The sequence below is a fragment of the Schistocerca piceifrons genome, chromosome 5, assembly GCF_021461385.2.
Source record: "Schistocerca piceifrons isolate TAMUIC-IGC-003096 chromosome 5, iqSchPice1.1, whole genome shotgun sequence".
Lineage (NCBI taxonomy): Eukaryota > Metazoa > Arthropoda > Insecta > Orthoptera > Acrididae > Schistocerca > Schistocerca piceifrons.
Window position 1 is genome coordinate 80496666 of NC_060142.1, and position 24716 is coordinate 80521381.

Genomic DNA, 24716 nt, shown 5'->3' on the forward strand with positions numbered 1-24716 from the left:
CACCAAACAATTATAAGCGAAAATCCGTGCTGGATGGACCTGCTCCATTTGTTTATCTTCTGAGTTGTAGCAGTCAGTCTTAGGAAGAATTCATTAACGTCAGTTAAAATTAAGTACGTCTTAAAATGCTACTGTCTCTGAAAGTATTTTTGCCTCTTACTGAGCAGGAAGCTCGTAACATTACTTGACTCTTTTTTTAATAAAAAGGGTTCAAATGGCTCTGAGCACTATGGGACTTAACTGCTGTGGTCATCAGTCCCCTAGAACTTAGAACTACTTAAACCTAACTAACCTAAGGACATCACACACATCCATGCCCAAGGCAGGATTCCAACCTGCGACCATAGCAGCAGCGCGGTTCCAGACTGAAGGGCCTAGAACCGCTCGGCCACCACGGCCGGCTTTTTTTATATGGGCTCTAGCCGCTAATGCCCACCCCCCTCTCTCTCCCTCTGTCTCTTTCTCTCCCTCTGTCTGTCTGTCTGTCTGTCTGTCTCTCTCTCTCTGATTTACATGTATATAGAACAAAGGCAAAGGCGACGCCACAGGAAGGGCGGCGGCTTGGACCCTGGCCAGCGAAGTTACACAGACTCATGAGGTATCACGTGAGCTTATATGGAGAAGCCATGAGGCATGGTAAGATGTTTGTGGGGGCCATATATGGTCACATATGAGGTCCCAAAGGGCAGTGGCTGGAAGCACCGACATGGAAGTTGTGACGCAACCTGGGGGCTGTGTCGCCTGCGAGGAGAGTTCAGTGCAGACAGCGGTCCAGGTCAGGCCTGGTGTCTGGACTTGTAGCTTTCCCTCTGGCTCTGCTCGCACTCATACTTAGAGTGCATGGGATTTTGCAATCAGGAGTATTGTACTTTCATTCATGTCATTATCCCATTCTTGCGCACGCGAGCAATTATAGATTGTAGTTATTCAAGACTTGTCTTTGTTCGATTATTTCTCGACCGAGTACCATAACTTTTTCAAACTTTCAGTTAGCCATCTCGACGTTAGCTCACTGGGCGGACCTTCCCCAGTCCTCAGTGTCATGGAATGTCTAGACTGCTTGCTGGACGCGACGTAGAGATGTCTTTTCTGGTGTCAGATGTGGGACGAGATCGTGGAATAGCGTGCAGTTATCACGCCACGAGTTATAAAAATTGGTCGCCTCTCGTTGGTGTATCGAATCTGCTCATCCCAATGTCACATAAAACGACAGTACAGCTTTGAGAACGCCTTTTGCGTTACTTGAACAACCCGCGCACAGACCACGTCAGAGTCAGGAGCCAGGGCGGAATAGAAACAGGATTCATCTCTCACTTTCGAGAATAAGTCAAGGAGGACATACCGGAAAGTGACGGCAGCGCGAGGTCGCGGACGACTGCGTGAGGGCAGCGGCCAGCCACGAGGGGAAGCACAGGGTCGCCAGACGGCACACAGAGGCAGTGAAGTGACAGCGACAGTTAACAGATACCGCCGCAGGTTGCGAACGGAGCGAGGGTACCCAGTAGCAGTGCAGCCACGGCGGGCAGCGCGGGGTCGCAGACCCCATTGCGGCGGTGCACCGGGACCAGCAACGACAGACAGGGGCGTAGGTGCATAGTGGCACACGGCGTGGGGGCAGCCAGCAGTGGCCGAAGAGCACCAGGGCGCGGGCGGCAGTGTGAGACGGCGGCGGCGACGACAGACGGCGAAACAAGGGCAACGCTTTGCAGCAGACAGAGCACAAAAGCAACGGCAGCAGCGAGAATTCAGTCTGGCCTGGCAACGGAAGACAGCAAAACGAAAGCTGAAATTTTAAATTTAGGATTTGAGAAATCTTTCACGGCAGGAGGATCGTACAAACATACCGCCGTTTGAGTCTCGTACAGACTCCCGTATGGAGGACATAGTGATAGTCATCCCTGGGGTTGTGAAGCAGCTGAATGGGTCGAAAATAAATAAATCGCCAATTCGTGATGGGATTCCAATTCGGTTTTACAGAGAGTACTCTACTGCATTGGCTCCTTACTTAGCTTGCATTTATCGCTAATCTCTTGCCCAATGTAAAGTCCCGAGCGACTAGAAAAAAGCGCAGGTGACGCCTGTATATAAGAAGGGTAGAAAGACGGATCCTCAAAATTACAGACCAATATCCTTACCATCGGTTTGTTGCAGGCTTCTCGAACATATTCTCAGTTCAAATATAATGAATTTCCATGAAACAGAGAAGTTGCTGTCCATTCATCAGCACGACTTTAGAAAGCATCGCTTCTGCGAAACGCAACTCGCCCTTTTTTCACGTGATATCTTGCGAACCATTGATGAAGGGTATCAGAGGATGCCATATTCCTTGACTTCCGGAATGCGTTTGACTCGGTGCCCCACTGCAGACTCCTAACTAAGGTACGAGCATATGGGATTGGTTCCCAAATATGTGAGTTGCTCGAAGACTTCTTAAGTAATAGAACCCAGTACGTTCTTCTCGATGGTGAGGTGAGGGTATCATCTGGAGTGCCCCAGGGAAGTGTGGTAGGTCCGCTGATGTTTTCTATCTACATAAATGATCTTTTGGATAGGGTGGATAGCAATGTGCGGCTGTTTTCTGATGATGCTGTGGTGTACGGGAAGGTGTCGTCGTTGAGTGACTTTAGGAGGATACAAGATGACTTAGACACGATTTGCGATAGGTGTAAAGAATGGCAGCTAACTCGAAATATAGATAAATGTAAATTAATGGAGATGAATAGGAAAAAGAATCTTGTAATGTCTGAATACTCCATTAGTAGCGTAGCGCTTGACACAGTCACGTCGATTAAATATTTGGGCGTAACATTGCAGAGCGATATGAAGTGGGCCAAGCATGTAATGGCAGTTGTGGGGAAGGCGGATAGTCGTCTTCGGTTCATTGGTAGAATTTTGGGAAGATGTGGTTCGTCTGTGCCATATTAGTAGAAAAGTATGCTAGGAAAAGGATACTTGACTTGTATGCATGTCAGATGTTTGGAAGTCAGCAAGGGCGTGGGGAAAGTATAGCTCAGTGGAACTCGAGGTTGAATACCATGCAGTACCATTTTAGGGAAGCAATTAGAGATACCATGCGAGAATCAGAGCTACAAGGCAACATTGCTGTCATTTAGAAATTACGGCGAGCAGTGTTTATCCAAGAGATTTATGATGACAGGCTAATAGCATAGCCTGGATTTCCGCCGCTCCCCAGTTCTATAAAGCCCTCCAAATCCTCGAACGCCATGCGCTCCGCCTCGCCTTCCGCATCCGCCTTCCGTCCCCCACGCACATCCTCTACGACCTCATCCCCTTGCCGCACCTTCTCCTTTTCCTTGAATGCATCCGCACACTATATATTGTCCGCCGCCTTGATCCCCCTCACCCACTGGTGTCTCCCTTCCTCTGCACCCCCAACCAGTTGCCGCGCCTTTACCGTTCTGTCCCGCCCTCTCTCCATCTCCACACCCTCCATCTCCTTTCCCAACGCAACTTCCACCATCTACCCCTCCCAGATGATGAGCTTCGCCCTGGCATCTACCCTTCCTACCAACTCTAACCCCATCTTCCTGCCTCCTCCTCAGGGCTCCCTTCCTCCCCCTCCCTCCTCTTGAGCGGCTTCCCCCTCCTACACCCCCTCCCTCTCTTGTGCCTCCTTTCAGTGTCTCTGCGCTCCCTCCTGCCCTGTCTTCCTTCTTCATCTCCCACCCCACGTGTCTCCTGCCTCTCCGTGTACCCGCTGATGCCCCTACTCTCTTCATCCAGCCGCCTCCCCTGCTGGCCCTTGCTCTCCCCTCCTTTTCCACCCTCTCTGACCTTTCCCTCGGCAGGTCCCACCTGGCAGTTTTATTCTTCGTTATGTGTGCTACGAGTGGGTTTTAAGTGTGTTGTTCTGGAGTGTTTTTAATACTGTGGCCGACTTTCAACCTGTGCATGTCCATTCAGTGTCTTCTCTGTGTTTTAAGAATCGCCAACTGTGTTTTTTTTTTTAACTTCCTGGTGACTTTTTTAACTGTCCCCCATGAATGTCTCCATGTCGGTCTATTTTTACCTCCATTTTCTCCAATTACTCTGTTTTATGTTCCCCTTTTTTATCGCCTTCTGTATGTAACATTTTATTCTTATTTTAGTTGTCATGACACTCGGCTGAAGAGCGGCGGATTGTGCCGCTGACAGCCCTCCCCTGCCCCAAATGGTGCAGGCATTTGAAATCACAATACAGAAAAAATAAATAAATATGACAGGCTAAAGATAATAGTGCATGCACGAGTGAGTAGCTAACATTAGCAGAGCCTATAGAGATTCCTCTGACAGAGGAGAGCGCGATAGCCTTGACACAAGAAAAGATGATCGCTCGAGGTGGTAGGACGGTGCCGCGGACCGAGAAGAAAGCTATGAAGTACTTCATGTGCGGGAAGCCAGGCCATATGGCACGAGAGTACCATGTAGATAAAAGAATAAGGAAGGTGGGGACGGTTGTATCAAGAAAAGGCAGAGAAACGGACCAGTCACGAGTAGTGAGGTGCTCACAATGTAATTCCCAAAGTTATAGAGGCCCATGTGTGCATCGCATGTCCGAAACGTGTTTTAGATGCAAACAAAACGATCATTACACACTGCCCAGAAAGCGTTTGCCATGAACAGAATGCACATAGGAAAAGTAAAATCCAGGAAAACAAAGTAACGGCGTAAGAAAGCAGTCGCCTTACCTGCAAAGATATAAACAGTCAATTGCGAAAGTAAAAATGAGTGTCAGGACGACATTACTAATTGCTTGAGGTTTCTCGCGGATAGCGATGTGCAGATAAGCCTAGTTAGGAGAAGTTAGTTTGAAAAACAATGGAAACTATAATCCAGCTAAACGTATCAGGATTTGAGGGAACTGTAACCCTCGGGTTACGAATAAGAAATGGAATGCAAGTGAGGCATCGTTTACACGTACTTGGCGAAAATGTGATCTACCATTTGATAGTTTGCTGAGCAGATATTTTTTTAAATAACATGGAGTCGTAATCAGTTATGCCACCCAAAGCCTGTGGATATACAGGGAATAGATCAGTATGCCGATGGAGCAAAGTGTGAGCTCCACTGGATGCAGATTAGTAATAGACGTCGGAAACTTGCTAATAAGGTTGTGCAGGTACAGAAAGTGAAGGCTCTTTCAGAGAAACCTGAGACGCAGAGCCAGAGGCGTTTAAGGAAATAAAGACGGAGTCACAGAGTGAGCGCCGCATAGTACATTCATAGAAAAGAGAAGACGCTTGTGAGAGACACTTAAGCACAAAACGAGAAACATGTAGATAGGCGTGAGTGAATAGTGACAGAAACTCATTGACTGTTGGAAGGCAACAGAGGCAGGTGACGGGTAATGGCGGAGAGAAGCAAAAAGAGCGCAAACAAATTGTCTCAGGATTGACAATAGGACTCCGAAAGGAATGGATGTGTGAAACCAAAACAGAGGCGAATGGAATGAGAGAGGCTATCATCCCGAAACAGGAAATCACCAAAGTCGTGTATTTACCATAGGCGTTAGTAAAAGTAGAGTCAGGAGAATGCTTAACGAGTGCGATGAACACTACAGATGCCCACAGGAGGTAGCAGAAGCAGTTCCAGAGTGGAAATTGTCGCGGCAATTGTTCAGTGTGAACCGTGTCAGTAAAAATAAGCCACAGCTGAAATCAAGAATAACTGAACTAAAGGAGAACATTCACACGAGACATTTGATTGCATTCAGCAATCATAGAGTTATGCACCACGTGCCATGACGTTTTCCATTTTCCTAGAGACATATTATCTTCCACAAATAGTATCACACGTGAAATTAAACTGCTACTGGAAGCAGAAGGTAGAGTGATATGTTCGCGACCATACAGAATACTGCAAGTACAAAAGGAGGTGCTCCAGCAGGAAACTGAACAGATGTTAGAAGATGACATTATAGTACCAAGTAAAAATGGTTGAAATTGTCCTTTGATTTTAATTCAGAAAGCGATGAACGCCAGTGGAAAGCAAAAGATGCAAATAGTCGCGGACTATAGCTAACGTAATGAGATCCTCCTAAATTCAGTATGTCCATTGCCAAAAATAGACGAAATTTTTGACGGTCTAGCGAAGGCAAAGTATTTCTCAACCCTTGGCTATTGTCAAGTCTCATTAGATGAACAGGATCGAGAAAAGACGGCTTTCAGTAAGCTTTACGGGCATTACGAGTACAAACCAATGCCCGTGGGTCTTAAAAAAGTTCCTAGTACATTTCAGAAGTTAATGAACTCCATTTTGACAGGGCTACAAGGTGACAAATTGTTCATCTATTTCGATGACGTGCTAATATTTGGCTCCTCCTTAGAGGAACATAATGTACAGCTGACAGAGGTATTTGAAAGGCTTCAACTCCATACTTTAAAGCTACAAACGGGCAAGCGCGAGTTTTTGCGAAAGGAAGTGTGCTATTTGGGTCATATTTTATCGACCCAGGGCTTGAGACCAGATCCACAGAAGGACAAGGTGTTCAAGGAGTATCCATAATCCAAAACAACCAATGCGATTAAAGTCGTATTTAAGCCTTGTGGGATATTACCGGCATTTTATAAGCAACTTCAGCAAAATCGCGGAGCCGCTACATGAATTATTAAAGAAAGAAGTAGCTTAGACGGGGCGTCGAGCAAGGAAACGCCTTTCAGCATTTGAAAGTAAAGCTGATCAGTCCTCCTGTACTAGAGTACCTGGACTTTGAAGAGGACTTCATTATTACCATGGGCTGAGCGAGGTGGCGCAGTGCTTAGCACATTGGACGCACTCAGGAGGACGATGGTTCAAACCCACGTCCGGCCATCCAATTTAGGTTTTCCCTGATTAAATCGCTTCAGGCAAGTGCCAGAATGGTTCCGTTGAAAAGGCACGACCGACTTCGTTCCCCATCCTTGCCTAATCCTATTGGACCAATGATCTCGCTGTCTGGTCCCCTCACCCCAAATCAACCAACCAATTACCACGAACGCTAGCCAGTCAAGTAGTGGAACGGTTTTAAGTCAGGGAGAAATCAGAAGTGACTTAACTGTCGTGTACGCCTCAAGGAAGCTGAAGAAGGCAGAAAGAGAGTACAGTACGGTTGAGAGGAAGATGTTGGCCATTTGTTGGGCAGTGAATTATTTAGACCATATGTATTTGAAAGAAAGTTTCTTATATGTATTGATCAGAAAACCCTTAACATGAGCTGGTAGTATATCAGATCCGTCATACAGATTGATGAAATTCGGGTTAAAGCTGGAGGAATATGACTATCAAATACTGGACAAGAGTAGCAAACGAAATGAAGAAGTCGCCGACACGCTCTCACGACTGAGAGAGGTCAGGTCGGCTGGTGCGCAACTGGAAGGTAACAGTAGTCTAGGACAAGACATGGCAGAAACGGAAGCCGTGGTGCGGGTCAAGGACCAGGCGATGACAGCAGGGCTGTTGGTGCACCCGAGCAGGCGACAGGCGCAGCCGACAAGGGCACAGGACACAAAGCAGCTGATGTGAGGACAATAAAAGATATTATTCACGAGTGCGAAAACTGCATCAGGGATATAGAAAAGCACTCCCAGAAACAAGAGACAGCTGAGTCGGGAAAGACGGAAGAAATAAGCGCGACTGAAAAAGTCGCAATATTAAAACAGTTTCACGATTCTCCCACTGGAGTACGCCTGGGCATAGGAATAACCTGTGGCGAAACAGGTACCGCGTACAGAACGGTATGAAGAAAGATAGAGAAGAAAATGCAATTTGTCAAAGGAATAGGAAACACAAAAAGATGCCTATAGAGATCACAAAGGCGCTTGAGCACGGTTTCTAAAAGTGTGATTTGACATAGAAAAACTAAACTAAACTGAACTCAGCCTGAACAGGCCATGAAGGCCCAACGGTACCGACCGAACGCCGGGTCATCTTCAGCTCATAGGCGTTGCTGAAGGCGGGTATGGAGGGCCATGTGATCAAACCACTGCTCTCCCTGCCATATGACAGTTTACGAGACCGGAGCCGCAACTTCTCGCTCAAGTAGCTCCTCAGTTTACCTCACAAGCGCTGAGTGCACCCCGCTTGCCAACAGCGCTCGGCAGACCGGATGGTCACCCATCCAAGTGCTAGCTGAAATGTAACGTCCACTGTTCAAAGTGCCGTCAATGCGAACAAGAGGTGCAACTGGCTCGCCACAATACGGCAGTCACTACTCCTGATGAACTGTGGTATCGTGTTGAAGCGGCATGAGCAGCTGTACCTGTACACGCCATCCAAGCTCTGTTTGACTCAATGCCCAGGCGTATCAAGGCCGTTATTACGGCCAGAGGTTGTTGTTCTGGGTACTGATTTCTCAGGATCTATGCACCCAAACTGCGTGAAAATGTAATCACATGTCAGTTCTAGTATAATATATTTGTCCAATGAATACCGTTTATCATCTGCATTTCTTCTTGGTGTAGCAATTAAAATGGCCAGTAGAGTAAGTTATGGCCCTAAGCACCACGGGACGTAACATCTGAGGTCATCAGTCCCCTAGACTTAGAACTACTTAAGCCTAACTAACCTAAGGACACCACACACATCCGTGCCCCAGTCAGGATTCGAACCTGTGACCGTAGCAGCAGCGCGGTTCCAGACTGAAGCGCCCAGAACCGCTCGGTCACAGCGGCCGGTGAATGTAAGTTAGTAGGACAGTAATGGCAGTACTGCTTTCTTATATACGGGTACATTCAGTACAGTAGTTTAGTCCTTTTAGATACTGTTGTGTAGAGTATGCATACAGGACAGGCTGCCCTTTCTATAAACTGCATCGACATAACGTAGGCGAAAATGAGCGACATCCTAACAAGAACCCACCTTCCCGACGGATGTTTTGTCCTCTTGTTGGGACGCTTCAGGGCCGGCCGGAGTGGTCGAGCGGTTCTAGGCGCTTCAGTCTGGAACCGCGCGATCGCTGCGGTCGCAGGTTCGAATCCTGCCTCGGAGGTGTGTGATGTCCTTAGGTTAGTTATGTTTAAGTAGTTCTAAGTTGTAGGGGACTGATGACCTCAGATATGAAGTCCCATAGTGCTCAGAGCCATTTGCGACGCTTCAGCAATCGTCGTAGCACGCGCAGACGAAGCTGCCGAAGTCACTGTTCTCGCTTCCGTTGCTATGAATCCATATGTGAGCACACGACATCTTGGCATTCCTAAAACCAGTGTACCTCGTATTCTTACACGTCACCGGTTCCGTCCTTACCATGTACACCTACATCGAGAATTGCATGGGAATGATTTCCAGAATCGTGTAGAGTTCTGTCAGCGGACACAGCAGCAAATCCTCGCCAACCCGAACTACTTCTCCAATTTTCTATTAACCGATGAATGGTACTTCTGAAACAAAGGACAGGTAAATACAAGGAACATGCGTTATTGGTCCAGCGACAACCCACGATGGCTTAGACAGGTGGATCATCAGCGTCAATAGAGAGTTAACGTCTGGTGTGGGATGCTCGGTACTACAATTATTGGCCCTTATTTCATCGATGGTAGTCTAAATGGCATAGTGTATGCCAATTCCTCAGACGAGTTCTTCGTCCTCTTCTGGATGAAGTGCCGCTAGGAACCAGAATGCTTATGTGGTATCAACACGATGGATGTCCAGCACATAATGCCTTGCGTGCACGACGTGTTCTGAACGGAAGGTAGCCTGCCAGATGCACTGGCCTGCTAGGTCTTCTGATTGAAATCCTCTGGACTTTTTTCTTTGGGGATGCATTAAAGACGTTGCCTATCACGATATTACAACAACTCCAGAGGACATGCAGGAAGGTATCGTGCTTGCTTGTAATTCTCTTCAGCAGGCAACACTGGAACCTGTAAATAATTTTTTCATTCAACTAGTGCACCAGTGTATCGTTTTCCAGGTCGCCGCTTTGAGCACCTTTGAATGTTCTACTCCTGGGCAATGGTACAATAGTCGAAGTCAATTTTGTGTATTGTTTTTACTAGGTTTTCATTTGTTTTCTGACAACTCCAGCAAGTGGACGAGTTTGTGACCCCGGGCTCAAAGTCAATGTTGTGTTATGAAATTAATAATGTTGTATTTCAGTGAATGGAACACGGTGATGCATTTTTAAATAGGTCCCTAGGAGAGGCAATTCATTGCCGAATAAGAAATACGGGGTGCCATTTAAAAAAGTCATACCGCCGTTCACATCTTTGTAAAAAAACAAAACTACAACGAGGGAAATCATGCTGATTGACGGCTAAAGAACATTTTCTTGAAACATTTTGTAATTTGAATCTGGACAAACAGTTATTTAGGGTGATCAAGATAAATGGGACACGCTGTATAATGACAACAGATTAAAGTCTCGACTGATGGAAGTCGTCTGTAATGTAACATCATACATTGCCTTGATTTGCTTTCCTCTGCTAGTCAATTGTGTAGCAACTGCATTTACAACAGTTTAGCTGTCGATATGAACTGCAAGTCCTTGAAAAAAATTAATGATTTGAGCCGTTTATGGTATCGTTTAAGTGCTTAAGATTCACGTGCGTGCACACTTTGGACTACGTTCTCTTGCCGCGGGTGCGTCTACTTATTGGCCGAAGTGCGCGCTATGGCTGTACAAACCGCTGTTACAAGCGATTCTTCGTGCAGCAAAAATAATTAACATTTAAAACAAAAATACTTACAGTGCGCTTCAGCAGCAAAAATTTTGACAGTGCATTTATTTCTGTGTATTTTTCCTGCGTGAAAAATTTCAGAGTAGGTTTAGACCTGTCGGATTGGACCATTCCCTTGTCAGCCCTGTTCCGCCTGACGGACTGCCGCCTGCTAGGCAGTACAAGAAGCGATCTACAGTATATCCGTGGGACACGTGACCAGCATGTTGGCAATCCCTCCAGCCGTTACTGGCAGAAGATGAATGCTGGTGATGCCGTTGCAACTTGGCATCTTTATTATTTCTCTACCGTTATTGTTTGCTAACTTCGCCTCTTTTTTTATTTGGATAGCTATTGTAAGTATCAACACTTATCTATTGGGGACAGTGCGTCGATATATGTTTTTGCAGTAATTTGTTCTGTAATTTTACGTATTTAAATGTTCTGTTTGGTAAAATGTCTGATCTGTGTCATCTACCATTAGTTTCTGGGCTCCAACAAATAAGAACAAAGCACATAATCTCTTATCTGCGCAAGGAACAAGCACAGTGGGAACTTTGAATTTGACAGCTGCCCGAGGACAGGAGATTATGTTTACCTCTTGGTACTCGCCATATTATAGTATTTCTCGAAGTCATGAGTGAGTTTGCTTGCTTTTGTTGACACAATTGAGCGATGTTACAATATACTCGACCATTTTTTTTTACAGAAGTATTCATGGCGTTTTGCGGTGGCGTTCTCGCTTCCTGTGCCCGGGTTCCCGGGTTCGATTCCCGGCGGAGTCAGGGATTTTCTCTGCCTCGTGATGACTGGGTGTTGTGTGATGTCCTTAGGTTAGTTAGGTTTAAGTAGTTCTAAGTTCTAGGGGACTAATGACCATAGATGTTAAGTCCCATAGTGCTCAGAGCCATTTCTCATGGCGTTTTTATAATTGTTCTCTTTTAGGGCTGTGTTTACTACATTGGATCAAGGTGTTTATAGTAACTTTGGAGTTCTTCAGAGTCTGGAATCATTAAATTTTACTTCTTTACGCCGGCCGAAGTGGCCGTGCGGTTAAAGGCGCTGCAGTCTGGAACCGCAAGACCGCTACGGTCGCAGGTTCGAATCCTGCCTCGGGCATGGATGTTTGTGATGTCCTTAGGTTAGTTAGGTTTAACTAGTTCTAAGTTCTAGGGGACTAATGACCTCAGCAGTTGAGTCCCATAGTGCTCAGAGCCATTTGAACCATTTTTTTTACTTCTTTACGTTTCCGAGTTAAATACGAGGGTCGTTCACAAAGTAAGTTCCGTTTCTGTGTCTATACGCGGCAGCGCTACGATCGCAGTTCCGAGCATGCGCAGCAGTTACTGTGACTCAGGAAGAAAACATTACGCCATTTTTAGATCGCTGCTGCTGACATGTGCTTTATAGTGCTTCTTTATAATGTCAGCCGTAATTGAAAATGCCGCCGCGTGTGAAATCAGATCTGTGATTCTTTTTCTAAATGCAAAGAAAGTTAAATCGAAGGAAATGCATCGGCAAATCTGCAAGGTTTGCGGACAAAATGCTATGAGTGTTTCAATGGTCAGAAGATGGGTGAGACTGTTCAATGAAGGACGTGATCAAGTGCACGATGAAGAACGAAGTGGACGCCCGTCTGTGGTTACTGATGAACTGGTTCACACCATTGAAGAGAAGATTAAGCATAACCGTAAGTTTACACTTAGTGGCCTTGCTATGGAAGTTCCGGAAATCTCACGATCACTAATTCATGAAATAGTTACTGAAAAACTGAAATTTCGAAAACTTTGCTCACGTTGGGTACCCAAAATTCTTACTGAACGACGCACAAAACAACGGATGGGCAGTGCACTTCAGCTTTTGACACGCTACAATGGAGAAGGCGATGATTTTCTTTCTCGGATAGTCACGCGGGATGAAACTTGGGTATCGTATGACACTCCTGAAAGAAAACGGCAATCAGTGGAGTGGAGGCCTACTTCACCCCCAACGAAGGCTAAGCCTAAGCAAATCTTGACACCTCGAAAAGTCATGTGCACCGTTTTTTGGGACAGAAAAGGCATTTGGCTGAGTGATTTCTTACCACGAGGCCAAACAATAAATATACGGTACATGGTTACTGCGAGACTATTAAGAAATTGCGCCGCGCAATACAGAACAAGCGCCGAGAATTACTGTCAAAAGATGGTGTTTTTTTTCCTCGATAATGCCCGACCTCACAAGGCGAATGTGACCAAACAACCCTTACGGGAATTTCAGTGGGACGCGTTTGATCATCCACCGTACAGCCCGGACCTCGCTCCTAGCGAGTTTCATCTCTTCTTACACCTTAAATTTGTCCTTGGGGGTCAACACTTCAACGATGAATTGACAGGCGGCAACCTTCTATGAAGAAGGCATACAAAAACTTGTGCCACGCTATGACAGGTTCCTACAAAATTTCGGAAGCTATGTAGCCTCTCCCCGATGCTATTCAATCTGTATATTGAGCAAGCAGTAAAGGAAACAAAAGAGAAGTTCGGAGTAGGTATTAAAATCCATGGAGAAGAAATAAAAACTTTGAGGTTTGTCGATGACATTGTAATTCTGTCAGAGACAGCAAAGCACTTGGAAGAGCAGTTGAACGGAATGGACAGTGTCTTGAAAGGAGCGTATCAGATGAGCATCAACAAAAGCAAAACGAGGATAATGGAATGTAGTCGAATTAAATCGGGTGATGCTGAGGGAATTAGATTAGGAAATGAGACACTTAAAGTAGTGAAGGAGTTTAGTTATTTGGGGGGCAAAATAATTGATGACGGTCGAAGTAGAGAGAATATAAAATGTAGACCGGCAATGGCAAGGAAAGCGTTTCTGAAGAAGAGAAATTTGTTAACATCGAGTATTGATTTAAGTGTCAGGAAGTCGTTTCTGCAAGTATTTGTATGGAGTGTAGCCATGTATGGAAGTGAAACATGGACGATTAATAGTTTAGACAAGAAGAGAATAGAAGCTTTCGAAATGTGGTGATACAGAAGAATGCTGAAGATTAGATGGGTAGATCACATAACTAATGAGGAGGTATTGAATAGAATTGGGGAGAAGACGAGTTTGTGGCACTACTTGACTAGAAGAAGGGATCGGTTGGTAGGACATGTTCTGAGGCAACAAGGGATCACCAATTTGGTACTGGAGGGCAGCGTGGAGGGTAAAAATCGTAGAGGGAGACCAAGAGATGAATACACTAAGCAGATTCAGAAGGATGTAGGTTGCAGTAGGTACTGGGAGATGAAGAGGCTTGCACAGGATAGAGTAGCATGGAGAGCTGCATCAAACCAGTCTCAGGACTGAAGACCACAACAACAACAACATGTAGAAAAGTAGTTTAAAGTTGTAGATTTTTGTGCAATAAATATTTTTTCTGGATCTGTACACGTTTGTTTTATATTATACAAACGGAACTTACCTTGTGGACATAGCTCGTATTTCAGCACATTCGCGGCCAAAATTCGATATTTAAACGTTTTGAGAGCCGGTTTCGTTGCCCTGGTCTCGCAGCGAGCAGCCGGCAACGGCGCGCCGCCACTTCCCCGGGCCCGGTGTAACACGGCGGCAGTCACGAGCAGCGTCCGAATGCAGCGTCCGGCCCGGCGCTGTGGGCGACGCGTGCCGCCGACGCCGTATAAGGCGAGGGCGGAGCGCACTAGCGGCGCCCACGGCCCGCTCGCCTACAACAGGTGTTCTCCTACGCCGCCCGGCCGCGTCTGCTGTTATTACAGACAGGGGCCGCGACGCAGCCCGGACACCTGTTCCTGTCGCGGCAGATGTGCCGGAAGGAGGAAACACTTTCAACGGCACCGGGTCCCCGGCAGGGCGTACTTCCCAGCGATGAGCTAAACTACTATACTTCAGTATTGCTCATCAGTGTGGGACCCGTACCAGGTCGGGTTGAAGAGAAGAGATAGAGAAGATCCAAAGAAGAGCGGCGCATTTCGTCACACTGTTGTTTGGTAAGCGTGATAGCGTTACGGAGATGTTTAGCAAACTCGAGTGGCATGCTCTGCAAGAGAGGCGCTCTGCATCGCACTGTAGCTTGCTGTCCAGGTTTCGAGAGGGTGCGTTTCTGGATGAGGTATCGAATATATTGCTTCCCCCTACTTATACCTCCCGAGGAGATCACGAATGTAAAATTAGAGAGGTTCGAGCGCGCACGTAGGCTTTCCGGCAGTCGTTCTTCCCGCGAACCATACGCGACTGGAACGGGAAAGGGACTTAATAACAGTGTCGCGTAAAGTGCCCTCCGCCACACACCGTTGTGTGGCTTGCGGAGTATAAATGTAGATGTAGATGTACTAATACGAAGGGGCGTTCAATACATAATGCCACAACTTTTTTTCCTGAAAGCAGGTTGGTTTTATTCTGGATTCCAGTACACCATATCATTTCCCACTCTTTTGTCTGCAAAACTCTGTTTTTCAATATAAGCTATGTTCAACGCGACGGCCTTACGTCACCTATCACTGTCCCGCTCTACTGCTGCCAAACCGACTCGATCATCATTCTCACAAGATTCCAGACTGAATAATGCATTCAAATCGACGTCTACAGATTCAGTTCTCTACAACTGTCTCTCTAAATTTACTATCATGCTGCCTCTGGCCTCTCCACGGTTTATCACGTGGGAATCGGTGTCTTCAACATTGAGGCGGCGGTATTGGGGAACTAATCCCCAACACCGCCGCCTCCGTGTTAGACACACTGATTTCCTCATGTTCATTACTATCATTGAGCCATCTCATAAACCCATCTTCGGACCTCTTTTCTTCATATTTGGTCCTCCCTTCGCGAACTACAGTCAGGAGAATATCTAGTTTTCCGGATGCTGCAGCTGATTATTCGCATTACTGCAGTGCCTGTTATTTTGCGAAGCATCTCTGCTCAGCTGCTTTCCACGGTTGCGGGAATTAGGCTGAAAATTGTTAATATCACGCTGAAAGCACTCCCGGTCAACGTCCTGGAGCTCCTGTGTCTTCTACTATTCCCATAATTTCTTGCATCAACGGCACCTCTGTTCCAGTAACAAAAAATGTTCAAATGTGTGTGAAATCTTCTGGGACTTAACTGCTAAGGTCATCAGTCCCTAAGCTTACACACTACTTAACCTAAACTATCCTAAGGACAAACACACACACCCATGCCCGAGGGAGGACTCGAACCTCCATCGAGACCAGCCGCACGGTCCAGAACTGCAGCGCCTTGACTGCTCGGCTAATCCCGCGCGGCCCGGGAACACAATGCCCCATCGGTTCGTTCCACGAATTCAAGAAAGCTATCCATAGTTTCCGTGGGATAGTGGACCAAATCCCTCTGCAAGTAATCTGTCAAACGCCTTTTCAGAACTGAAATATCTGTCAGCGTACCAAACAGTCTATGCAAATGCACCAGTTTTTCCAGCTCAGACTCGCAAAATTCCCGCATGCTACCAGGGTTACTGCTGTAGCACGCACCGTTCAGTAACGCGTTCTGCAGTTGCATCTGCTTTCCTACAGCCCAAAAGTACTTATTTAGCAGTAGCGTATCAGACGCGGCGTAATCAGTAAATGCTGCTACATTTTGATTTTCCCACGTCTGCGAACCTCTGCCAAGCTGCCGTTTTCCGAACTTGACCTTTGCCTCATCGGATACGCTCTCCACAAAACAATCCTTACGCGAGTCCAAGAATTCTGCCACGTGGTATTTTCCCTCCCCATTACAATACTTTATTTTGGGGCTTGCCACGAAATGCATAGTCCATCTTTGATCATAACAACGTTACTTAAAATGGTTCAAATGGCTTTGAGCACTATGGGATTTAACTGCTGAGGTCATCAGTCCCCTAGAACTTAGAACTACTTAAACCTAACTAACCTAAGGACATCACACACATCCATGCCCGAGGCAGGATTCGAACCTGCGACCGTAGCAGTCCCGCGGTTCCGGACTGCAGCGCCAGAACCGCACGGCCACCGCGGCCGGCGGCAATATCGAGTGACGATATTTTTACTTTATATTTTTTCAAAATTTCGGAAATTGCAGCTGGACATAATTTTACTTTTTGCTGTTTTTTATTGTTTATTATGTATGTAATAATAAAAACACAAAAACTCCCTTAAACATAAAAAAATGAAAATTATACTACCAATTTTCATGTTTTTAGTTTCCTTCTCAGAGGTTTTCTTTGCACTTGCTGAAAATTTTGTAAAGAAATCAAGGTAGACTTTCTTCTTGCAACAATGACAAATATAAGACGTCTTTCTGTTCTTTTTTAGTCGCAGGTGGAACATGTTTTGCATTTTTCAAATCTTTTTGCAACGACTTCTACTCTTGGTCCTGCTACACCCAAAACACGGTAAATGGATACACGAAGTACACGGGCTACGTGATAGCTGTTGACTCGCTTTTTATCTGTGATGTCACCAACGAGTTTGCAAGCGTCTTCAGAAAATTAAGGCAGCTCACTTGCATATCAATTTCACCCGACTTATGTCCAAAACGCGGATAAATAAAGCCATTGGCCATCGTTGGAAGAGGCTTCGGCGACCAGGATTCTCTTGTTGATCGGCTCCTTATCAACGTAGCATGTGATACTTACAGAACTGAAATGTATTTCTCGAATTCGGATAAGGAAGGAGCTAAGAGATTACCAGACGACTGGCTCTAATTAATACCTTCAGTGGCTTCAGTATTCAACAGTACGGTGAAATCCGTGCAGTATGCTTTTGCATTACACACAGCACGTTTAGAAAAGTTAGTATATGTTTAGGTTAGAAATTTTCATCACTCTTGTTTTTAATTAGAATACTCTGTCAGGTGAGAACGAGTACATTTTATGCTTTCCGTCTGCTCACCTAATAAGCTGGAGCTTCTTCGAATATTATTTCATTCTCTTTAAAAATTAAATGACATTCGAAGCTATATTGTTTCTCTGCTGGTGTCTTTTTACGTCTGAACTGCAACTGGTCGCATCATTGCAGGTTAGTTGGACCGCTGGTTGGCCAGGGCTGTCCAAGTTCAACGCGCCGGTAAAGATGTTGTCCCGCGTTATCGCTCAGTCTATGTGCGTGTAACACAGCATAAAATGTGTTTTTATGATCCTACTTGACTGTACTGGACACAGCTTGGCTTCCGCTCCTCGTAATACGAAATTCAAGCAAACGCGGAGGAACACATTGAAACTTCTATGTTTATTTCTGACACTGGTGAATGCAACTGAACCTTCTTAAACCGCTGAGTGAAATAAAACCTACTGTCTCTTTGCTTGTTTTTATCATTTTATTTCAACACTGACCTACAGAATTTTCCCTGAGAAATACAACTCAAACTTTACCTATTCATTTATTACCCACAACATACAAAAATAACGCAATCTGATTGCTCAAATAATTAACACAAAAGAACGATCCTGAATTGGAAGAAATCCTATCAATAACCTACACTTTTTCATAACAAACTTACCTCACAGAAAATCTTCATAACTCGAACTACAGCAATAACAGCAATAACAGCCTGCTAAATAAAAAGATTGTAACTACTGTAGGCTGTAACTACTAATAGGTATGTGGTTAGCAAAGGAAAGATTTTGTTCCAGAGAAAATAATGTATTTAGCAGATTTTACCTTAATCATGTGACATCCAGTTCCAAAAATTATATAATCGCCAATAATTCCATTTCCCAAACATTAGCAAATACATCAATCATCATTTTACAATCCATTTCCAATCAACACTAAATCTGAAACTTCCTGGCAGATTAAAACTGTATGCCTAACCGAGACTCGAACTCGGGACCTTTGCCTTTCGCGGGAAAGTGCTCTACCAACTGAGCTACCGAAGCACGACTCACGCCCGCTACTCACAGCTTTACTTCTGCCAGTACCTCGTCTCCTACCTTCCAAACTTTACAGAAGCTCTCCTGCGAACCTTGCAGAACTAGCACTCCTGAAAGAAAGGATATAGCGGAGACATGGCTTAGCACAGCCTGGGGGATGTTTCCAGAATGAGATTTTCACTCTGCAGCGGAGTGTGCGCTGATATGAAACTTCCTGGCAGATTAAAACTGTGTGCCCGACCGAGACTCGAACTCGGGACCTTTGCCTTTCGCGGGCAAGTGCTCTACCAACTGAGCTACAGAAGCACGACTCACGCCCGGTACTCACAGCTTTACTTCTGCCAGTACCTCGTCTCCTACCTTCAGTTGGTAGAGCACTTGCCCGCGAGAGGCAAAGGTCCCGAGTTCGAGTCTCGGTCGGGCACACAGTTTTAATCTGCCAGGAAGTTTCATATCAGCGCACACTCCGCTGCAGAGTGAAAATCTCATTCTGGAAACACTAAATCTCCATGACGGACACGCGTCCAGATGTCCGCTCGCGCTAACACTGCCAACCTCCATCACTGCTAACTATTTACTGCGAGTCCGACCAGCCACAGAGTCTTTTAAAGAGGGCGCACAGCGCTATCAGAGATATTAATGTAGTCTATAGCGCTGCCAATTTACAGACACATAAACAGGCTACTTACATAGCCCCCTTGTTCCCCTCAAAAACTTTTAAAAAGTGCTTTGGGCAGTTGCCAAAGCTAATTTGTTAAAAAAATTTATGTATTACAGTATCAAAAAGATCATATGCACATAATTAGTAATATACTGTTGGTCAATAAAGCACAGATTCTCCTCACAGTCCCTAAAGACAGTCCTAATCAGTCACCAGAAGAGAAGTCTATGACAGTTTTATGCACAAAGGCTGAGCAGTAAAAGAAAATTCACAAGTAATTATTGAACCAACATGCAGTGTTGAAGAAGTAGTGTTGTGCTCCCTACGGAACCACAGTGCTGACTCTTGACATGAAGATTACAGTTGCGGAGATTGGTAATGGGCCACAGCAGAGGAGACCCACAGAAGAGTCAGTCGAAGTCTTGAAGAATATTGATAGAACTGGTAAGTCACCAGAGAGCAGTCACACAGTATTCCTTGCAGAAGTTATAGTAGTAATGGGCCACTAGGCCACCAACGGTGCAGATCCACTGTAGTCCTTGTAGAGATTATGGTAGTAATAGGCCAAAGTTGCAGAACCACTGTAGTCCATGTAGAGATGGCCAGCAACCATCCGTTGCAACTGTGCGGGTGCACAATTACAATTGATGAGTCTTGAGGATAGTAGCAAGTCCATGAACCACCGCTTGTGGACTCACTTATTTTTTTGCAATGCCCTTACAGCCAGCAATGCTGTTAACGACTCCCTTGCTGATTTTTCAACACATATGCAGGCACTAACACAATCTTATAACTTCTGAGATTTTATACATACGGTATGACCAACAGACAAATGTGTGCAGTGAAAAGAATCCCTACTATTTACTTAACTTGAAGAACTGGTGTCTATACAATTACAATTTTACAGCATAAGAATCAATACAATAACAAATGCAAAGGAAACTTCATTACAGTGAAAAACATCATACTACAAACATTTGTAGTAAAACAGACTTTACAAAAAGAATAAAAATAAGCATATTCATGAGTATTATAAGAATTATGACATAAGTAAATAAATGAAAAAATAAGAATATTCTTAGAAACATTAACTTGACACATGAACACTAAAAGAAAACATAACAGTATAAATAATGTCGGAACATCTTCCTAAAGTAAAAATATACTACGAAAACAGATTCGATTTGAGAATAACAGTATTCCTCATCATAGTAAATTCAGCTTAGAATTAGAAGAAAATAATTCTAACAAATTTATCTCATCAGGTAAACACACAAGACAGGAAGAACACAGACACACAAGAGTACACATAAACATAGCGGAATAACACAAAAAGAAAGGAGAGGATCTGTTTTCAGTGTAACATTTAGTACTGCAGTACTTGTGGTGAGCATTTTATACCTTTGTTTCATCTTTCTCCTTTCAATAGTATTCATCAAGCTGATACCTATTTAACTTTCAACCGAAACTACTTCATTTCCAACCAAAACTTCATTTACCTCTCTTACTTCAACATTTATTCCCACAAAAAATCCTATCTAAGCATGCTATCTGTATTTATACTTTCACATATTTCTTACCTCACAATTCGTTTCCAAGAAAATCTTACCTAAACCTGTTGTCCCTATCCCGTACTTATATCTGTTCATTCCTTATTTCAAAATAATTGTTCCTCATTATACAATACTTTCTGACCAAACCTTTTCCTTATAGCTTCTCAATGCATTTCTTCTCAACTCATCAAATTTTCTTACAGAGCATACCCCCTCTTAAACTAACTTAAATCTACTAAGCTCAGATACATAAACTAGAGAACGAGGCAATGCAGCAGCACAAAAAAATTAACACAAACAACAATGACGAAGATGCAGATTTCCAAAGCAAGCAGCAGCATATCTAAGTTAGCAAAACAAATGCAACATTACAACTAATATAGGGCAATATGCGGCAAACAAGAAAAATAAATCAGTGGTAAAATAGACTTAGCATGGTAATACAATGTAAAATTCAGTAGGACAATGCCTGACAAATAGCAGCAGCAAATGCAACAAATTATATCTAAACATGATAAAGCACAAGCAGAAAAGATATTACAGTAAAGACAGCAATGCAAATAAGATAGATGTCTATTCACATCTTATTGTGTATGTCACACCTTAACACTAAGGTGGTGCACCTCAACAACTTATTCTACCAAAAAAATTACCAAGTCCTTGAAAAGAAAATTATGTATGCAGTTCCTGTTACTAGTCACTTCTCCTTCTTATTGTTCTTTCCTTTCCAAGTGCTCTTTTTTAAGAATGTGGATCATAAAATTACTATTTAATGCATCTGTTGACAGAAATGTTCACATCAGCATACGTACTGAATTTTATTTTATAAAATCAATGCTGCAGCGCAGCTAGAAAGTAGAAATCAATTAAAATAAGCAAATATGTAGAAAGCAAAAAAAAACATCATTCAACAGCCATGTGGAACCTCATAAGTCAGTAAAAATTCTCTCAACTCTCGTAGAAAGACACTTGTCATTATCATGTGCGTAAACGTAAAAATATTTCCCATCAGTTCATACGCATTTCAGTAAGTAGCTCAAAATATAGACTCCAAAATGTAATTATACGTTTCCAAGTAATAGTATGTCATGTTTGTGGTGTGTTCTGCAAGAAACGTCAATAGTGAGGTCAACGGCCTCTCTTTTCTACAGCTGTGCGAGTACTTGCGGGAGTGCAGTGAGCTTAAAAGCGGCTAGAGCTAGAGCGACACCATGAAAGTTGACAGGCAACACAACAATGGGTTTTTCCAGGTGGCTAGCATGCAGCCAGACGCAGCAGAGCATTGCGTCAAGGTCAAGTATTTTTTCCAAAATGCTTACGACAATAGTTTCCGCTACAATGACACTTTGATACAAATAAAAAATTTCATAGGTTGAAAAATTTATAGTAGAAGTGTTTAGAAACGAAATCTCATAAATAACAGTGTCCAAAAATTTCCATTGGCATTCTGGTATATATATACTCCCATTTCATAACTATTAGAGTACGATTCTTGGTTTCCAACACTCTTTTCCAAAAACCAGAGTCCCTAACTCCTCCTCATTATTCATATACATATACGTCAATACTGCTTCAATACTTCATCATAATAAACACTTAGCATAATCACATTCCTCATATAGCATCACCTCATTGATCATAAACATATCTCAATATCCTAATACACATCGTCGTTGTAATAATATTATCATAAAACATCAATCAAATCTCAAAATCGTCGTAGCATCCTCTAATAATCTCAAAACCTCTAGAAAATGCTCTCTGCTCGTTTCAATAGTGTTATCTACCTCAAACATACTTCAAAAATTACGATCCCATACAAATACATCACTCAAAGCTCTTACAGTATCACAATGGTTGCGAAAATACATGTGAACAGTTCGCAAAATGTAGACAAAGTACAATTTCATCAGTGTAAAGTAATCCAACTGTGTAATTATGCAGACATGTGTCAGTGACATAAAAAAATGTTTAATTCTCTCTGCTAAATGTCTAGATAGCTGTATAGGTCTGTGTTAGAGAAATATGGTACCAATGTGTAAAACTGAATATGCATATACCATATTAGCTAGGGCTCCTTGCGCTTGCCACATGCATGGTACACAAATTAGGCATACCCCCATGAGGGATAATGTAATTATACCTCAGATGTTACAGATTAAAACTGCGGAATGAAATGTATCACCAAAAACTTTATCTGTATCATTGTAGTTCAAAAATATTTCTAAAAATTTTCAAAGTACAAAAAGTAATCGCTCAAATGCTTGTAATGTAGCGCTAAACTGTGCTTCTTGCTGTAAGAAAATTTCTGTCAGTGCTTAACGGTAGAAATGTGCGACGTGTCGTAGTTATTGTCGTCCATAAGCAAAATTCTCCAAATATCGATACAAAAGTAAAGTGCTATGAGTATAAATTTCGTAGTTATTACGTTCACTGCCGTGATATTGAAAGTACTGTACTGTAATGTATAGTTGCGTTACGAAAAAAGCTGTCTCATTGAAGCAATGCCACAAATGCCATTACCAAAACATGTTTGACTTTCCAGAAGAATGCAGAAAAACTGTGCAGACATAAAACAGTCAGCGTAAAAGCAATAATGAAAATTGTGTTACTCGTTAGTAGCATCATAGTACAATCGTTCAGCTGTCAAACAATTCAAACACTGTGTCAACTGTGATCTCTCAGAATGTACTTTAATTAAAAAATGTTTTTTTCAAGTAAACCAAAATGTTGCAGTAAAACCTCATTAGCAGTATATGTTCCAAGAATGTGGACTTTATAGTCGTGACGTAATCGTGCAACTAAGAAGCAAAAATGTACACACAATAAGACTGTGTCGTCTGTTCTTTATAAAAGTGAACTCGTAAAATTATTGTGTTAATTGATGGTCATAGTACCTACATCGTCAGCTTCACAAGTACGTTTTGTGGCTGCCTGTGGTGTCAGTCATTATCTATTATCTCTTTGTTGTCGCACGTCGTTACTGGGATTTGGGGGGCTAATTTCTACAATTTCAGCTTGTTGAGAGGGCCCTGTCCTATTTGAACCACGCCATTTCTGATTAAATTCTGGTCTATTGTCATAACTATAGCGTCTGTCGTCATGTCGGTAATTTCTGAAATTTCTTTCTTGTCGATCACGTGGTGGAGAATCTCTCCCGGAATCGTAATTACGAGGTGGACCTTTGCGTCTGGAGTTATTTTGTCTCCCTTGATAATAATTATTCTGGTTCCCATATTGTCTGTTTCTACAGTTATCTCTGTTATAGTCATTGCTACAGAAATGTGATCTTTCTCTGTAGCTGTTGTTATTCTGCCAATGATTGTCATATGGGTGGTGTCAGTTTTGATCACGATTTGAGTTATAAGAATAGCCTTGTCATGTCCGGTTATTATTTCTGTCGTCACGGAATTGTGACGGATGTGATCTGTAATTGTTTTCCTGCTTTCGCATCATGCGGTTGTCATTGTCGATTTCCAGTTCTTGCAAAAGTCCCTGAAAAGCTTCGATACCATCTTTACAACGTAGAGCCAAAATAATGTGTCTTAAATGTTCAGACAACTTAATTAAGCAAATACGGAGATAAGTTCCGAGGTGCTGTGCGGATTTGACAAACACTGATTTTTGTGTAACGTATCTTCAAAATACTTTACAGGGCTGGAAAATTTAGACTGTTCGATATGTTTCACCATCATAATATTGTGTTTTACTCGATCTTGAGTAGCCTGAGACCAATATGCAGAAAGGAAGGCATGATAAAAATCTCCTTCACTCATTCTAATAGCTGGTTCACTCTCTAGATAGCCACACATAAATTCTAATCTGTGCTCTAATGACCAATTAGGAGGAAACAATGAGAAAACTGATGAAGCCAAGCTTGTGGATGTATGTCATCAGTGGAATTCTTGAATGTTTTGAATTCACGCGTTGTGATGAAGAGCTTATAGCCAAAGTCATAGTGACGCCGACACGCAAATCGGTCATTCTTACGTCGTATTCCATCTCAGGTTTCGGTGCACCCTGCC

At 43.6% G+C, this 24716-nt stretch overlaps 1 protein-coding gene across 1 annotated transcript in view; it reads left to right on the forward strand.

The window, feature by feature from the left end:
• Positions 1-706: 706 nt before the first annotated feature.
• Positions 707-24716, forward strand: part of LOC124798753 (putative protein TPRXL) — a 34839-nt gene continuing 10829 nt past the window's right edge. The window contains exons 1-3 of the mRNA XM_047262280.1: positions 707-775; positions 7243-7496; positions 14169-14485. Coding sequence (XP_047118236.1) covers positions 707-775; positions 7243-7496; positions 14169-14485 — 640 coding nt within the window. The remainder of the gene's footprint in view (positions 776-7242; positions 7497-14168; positions 14486-24716) is intronic.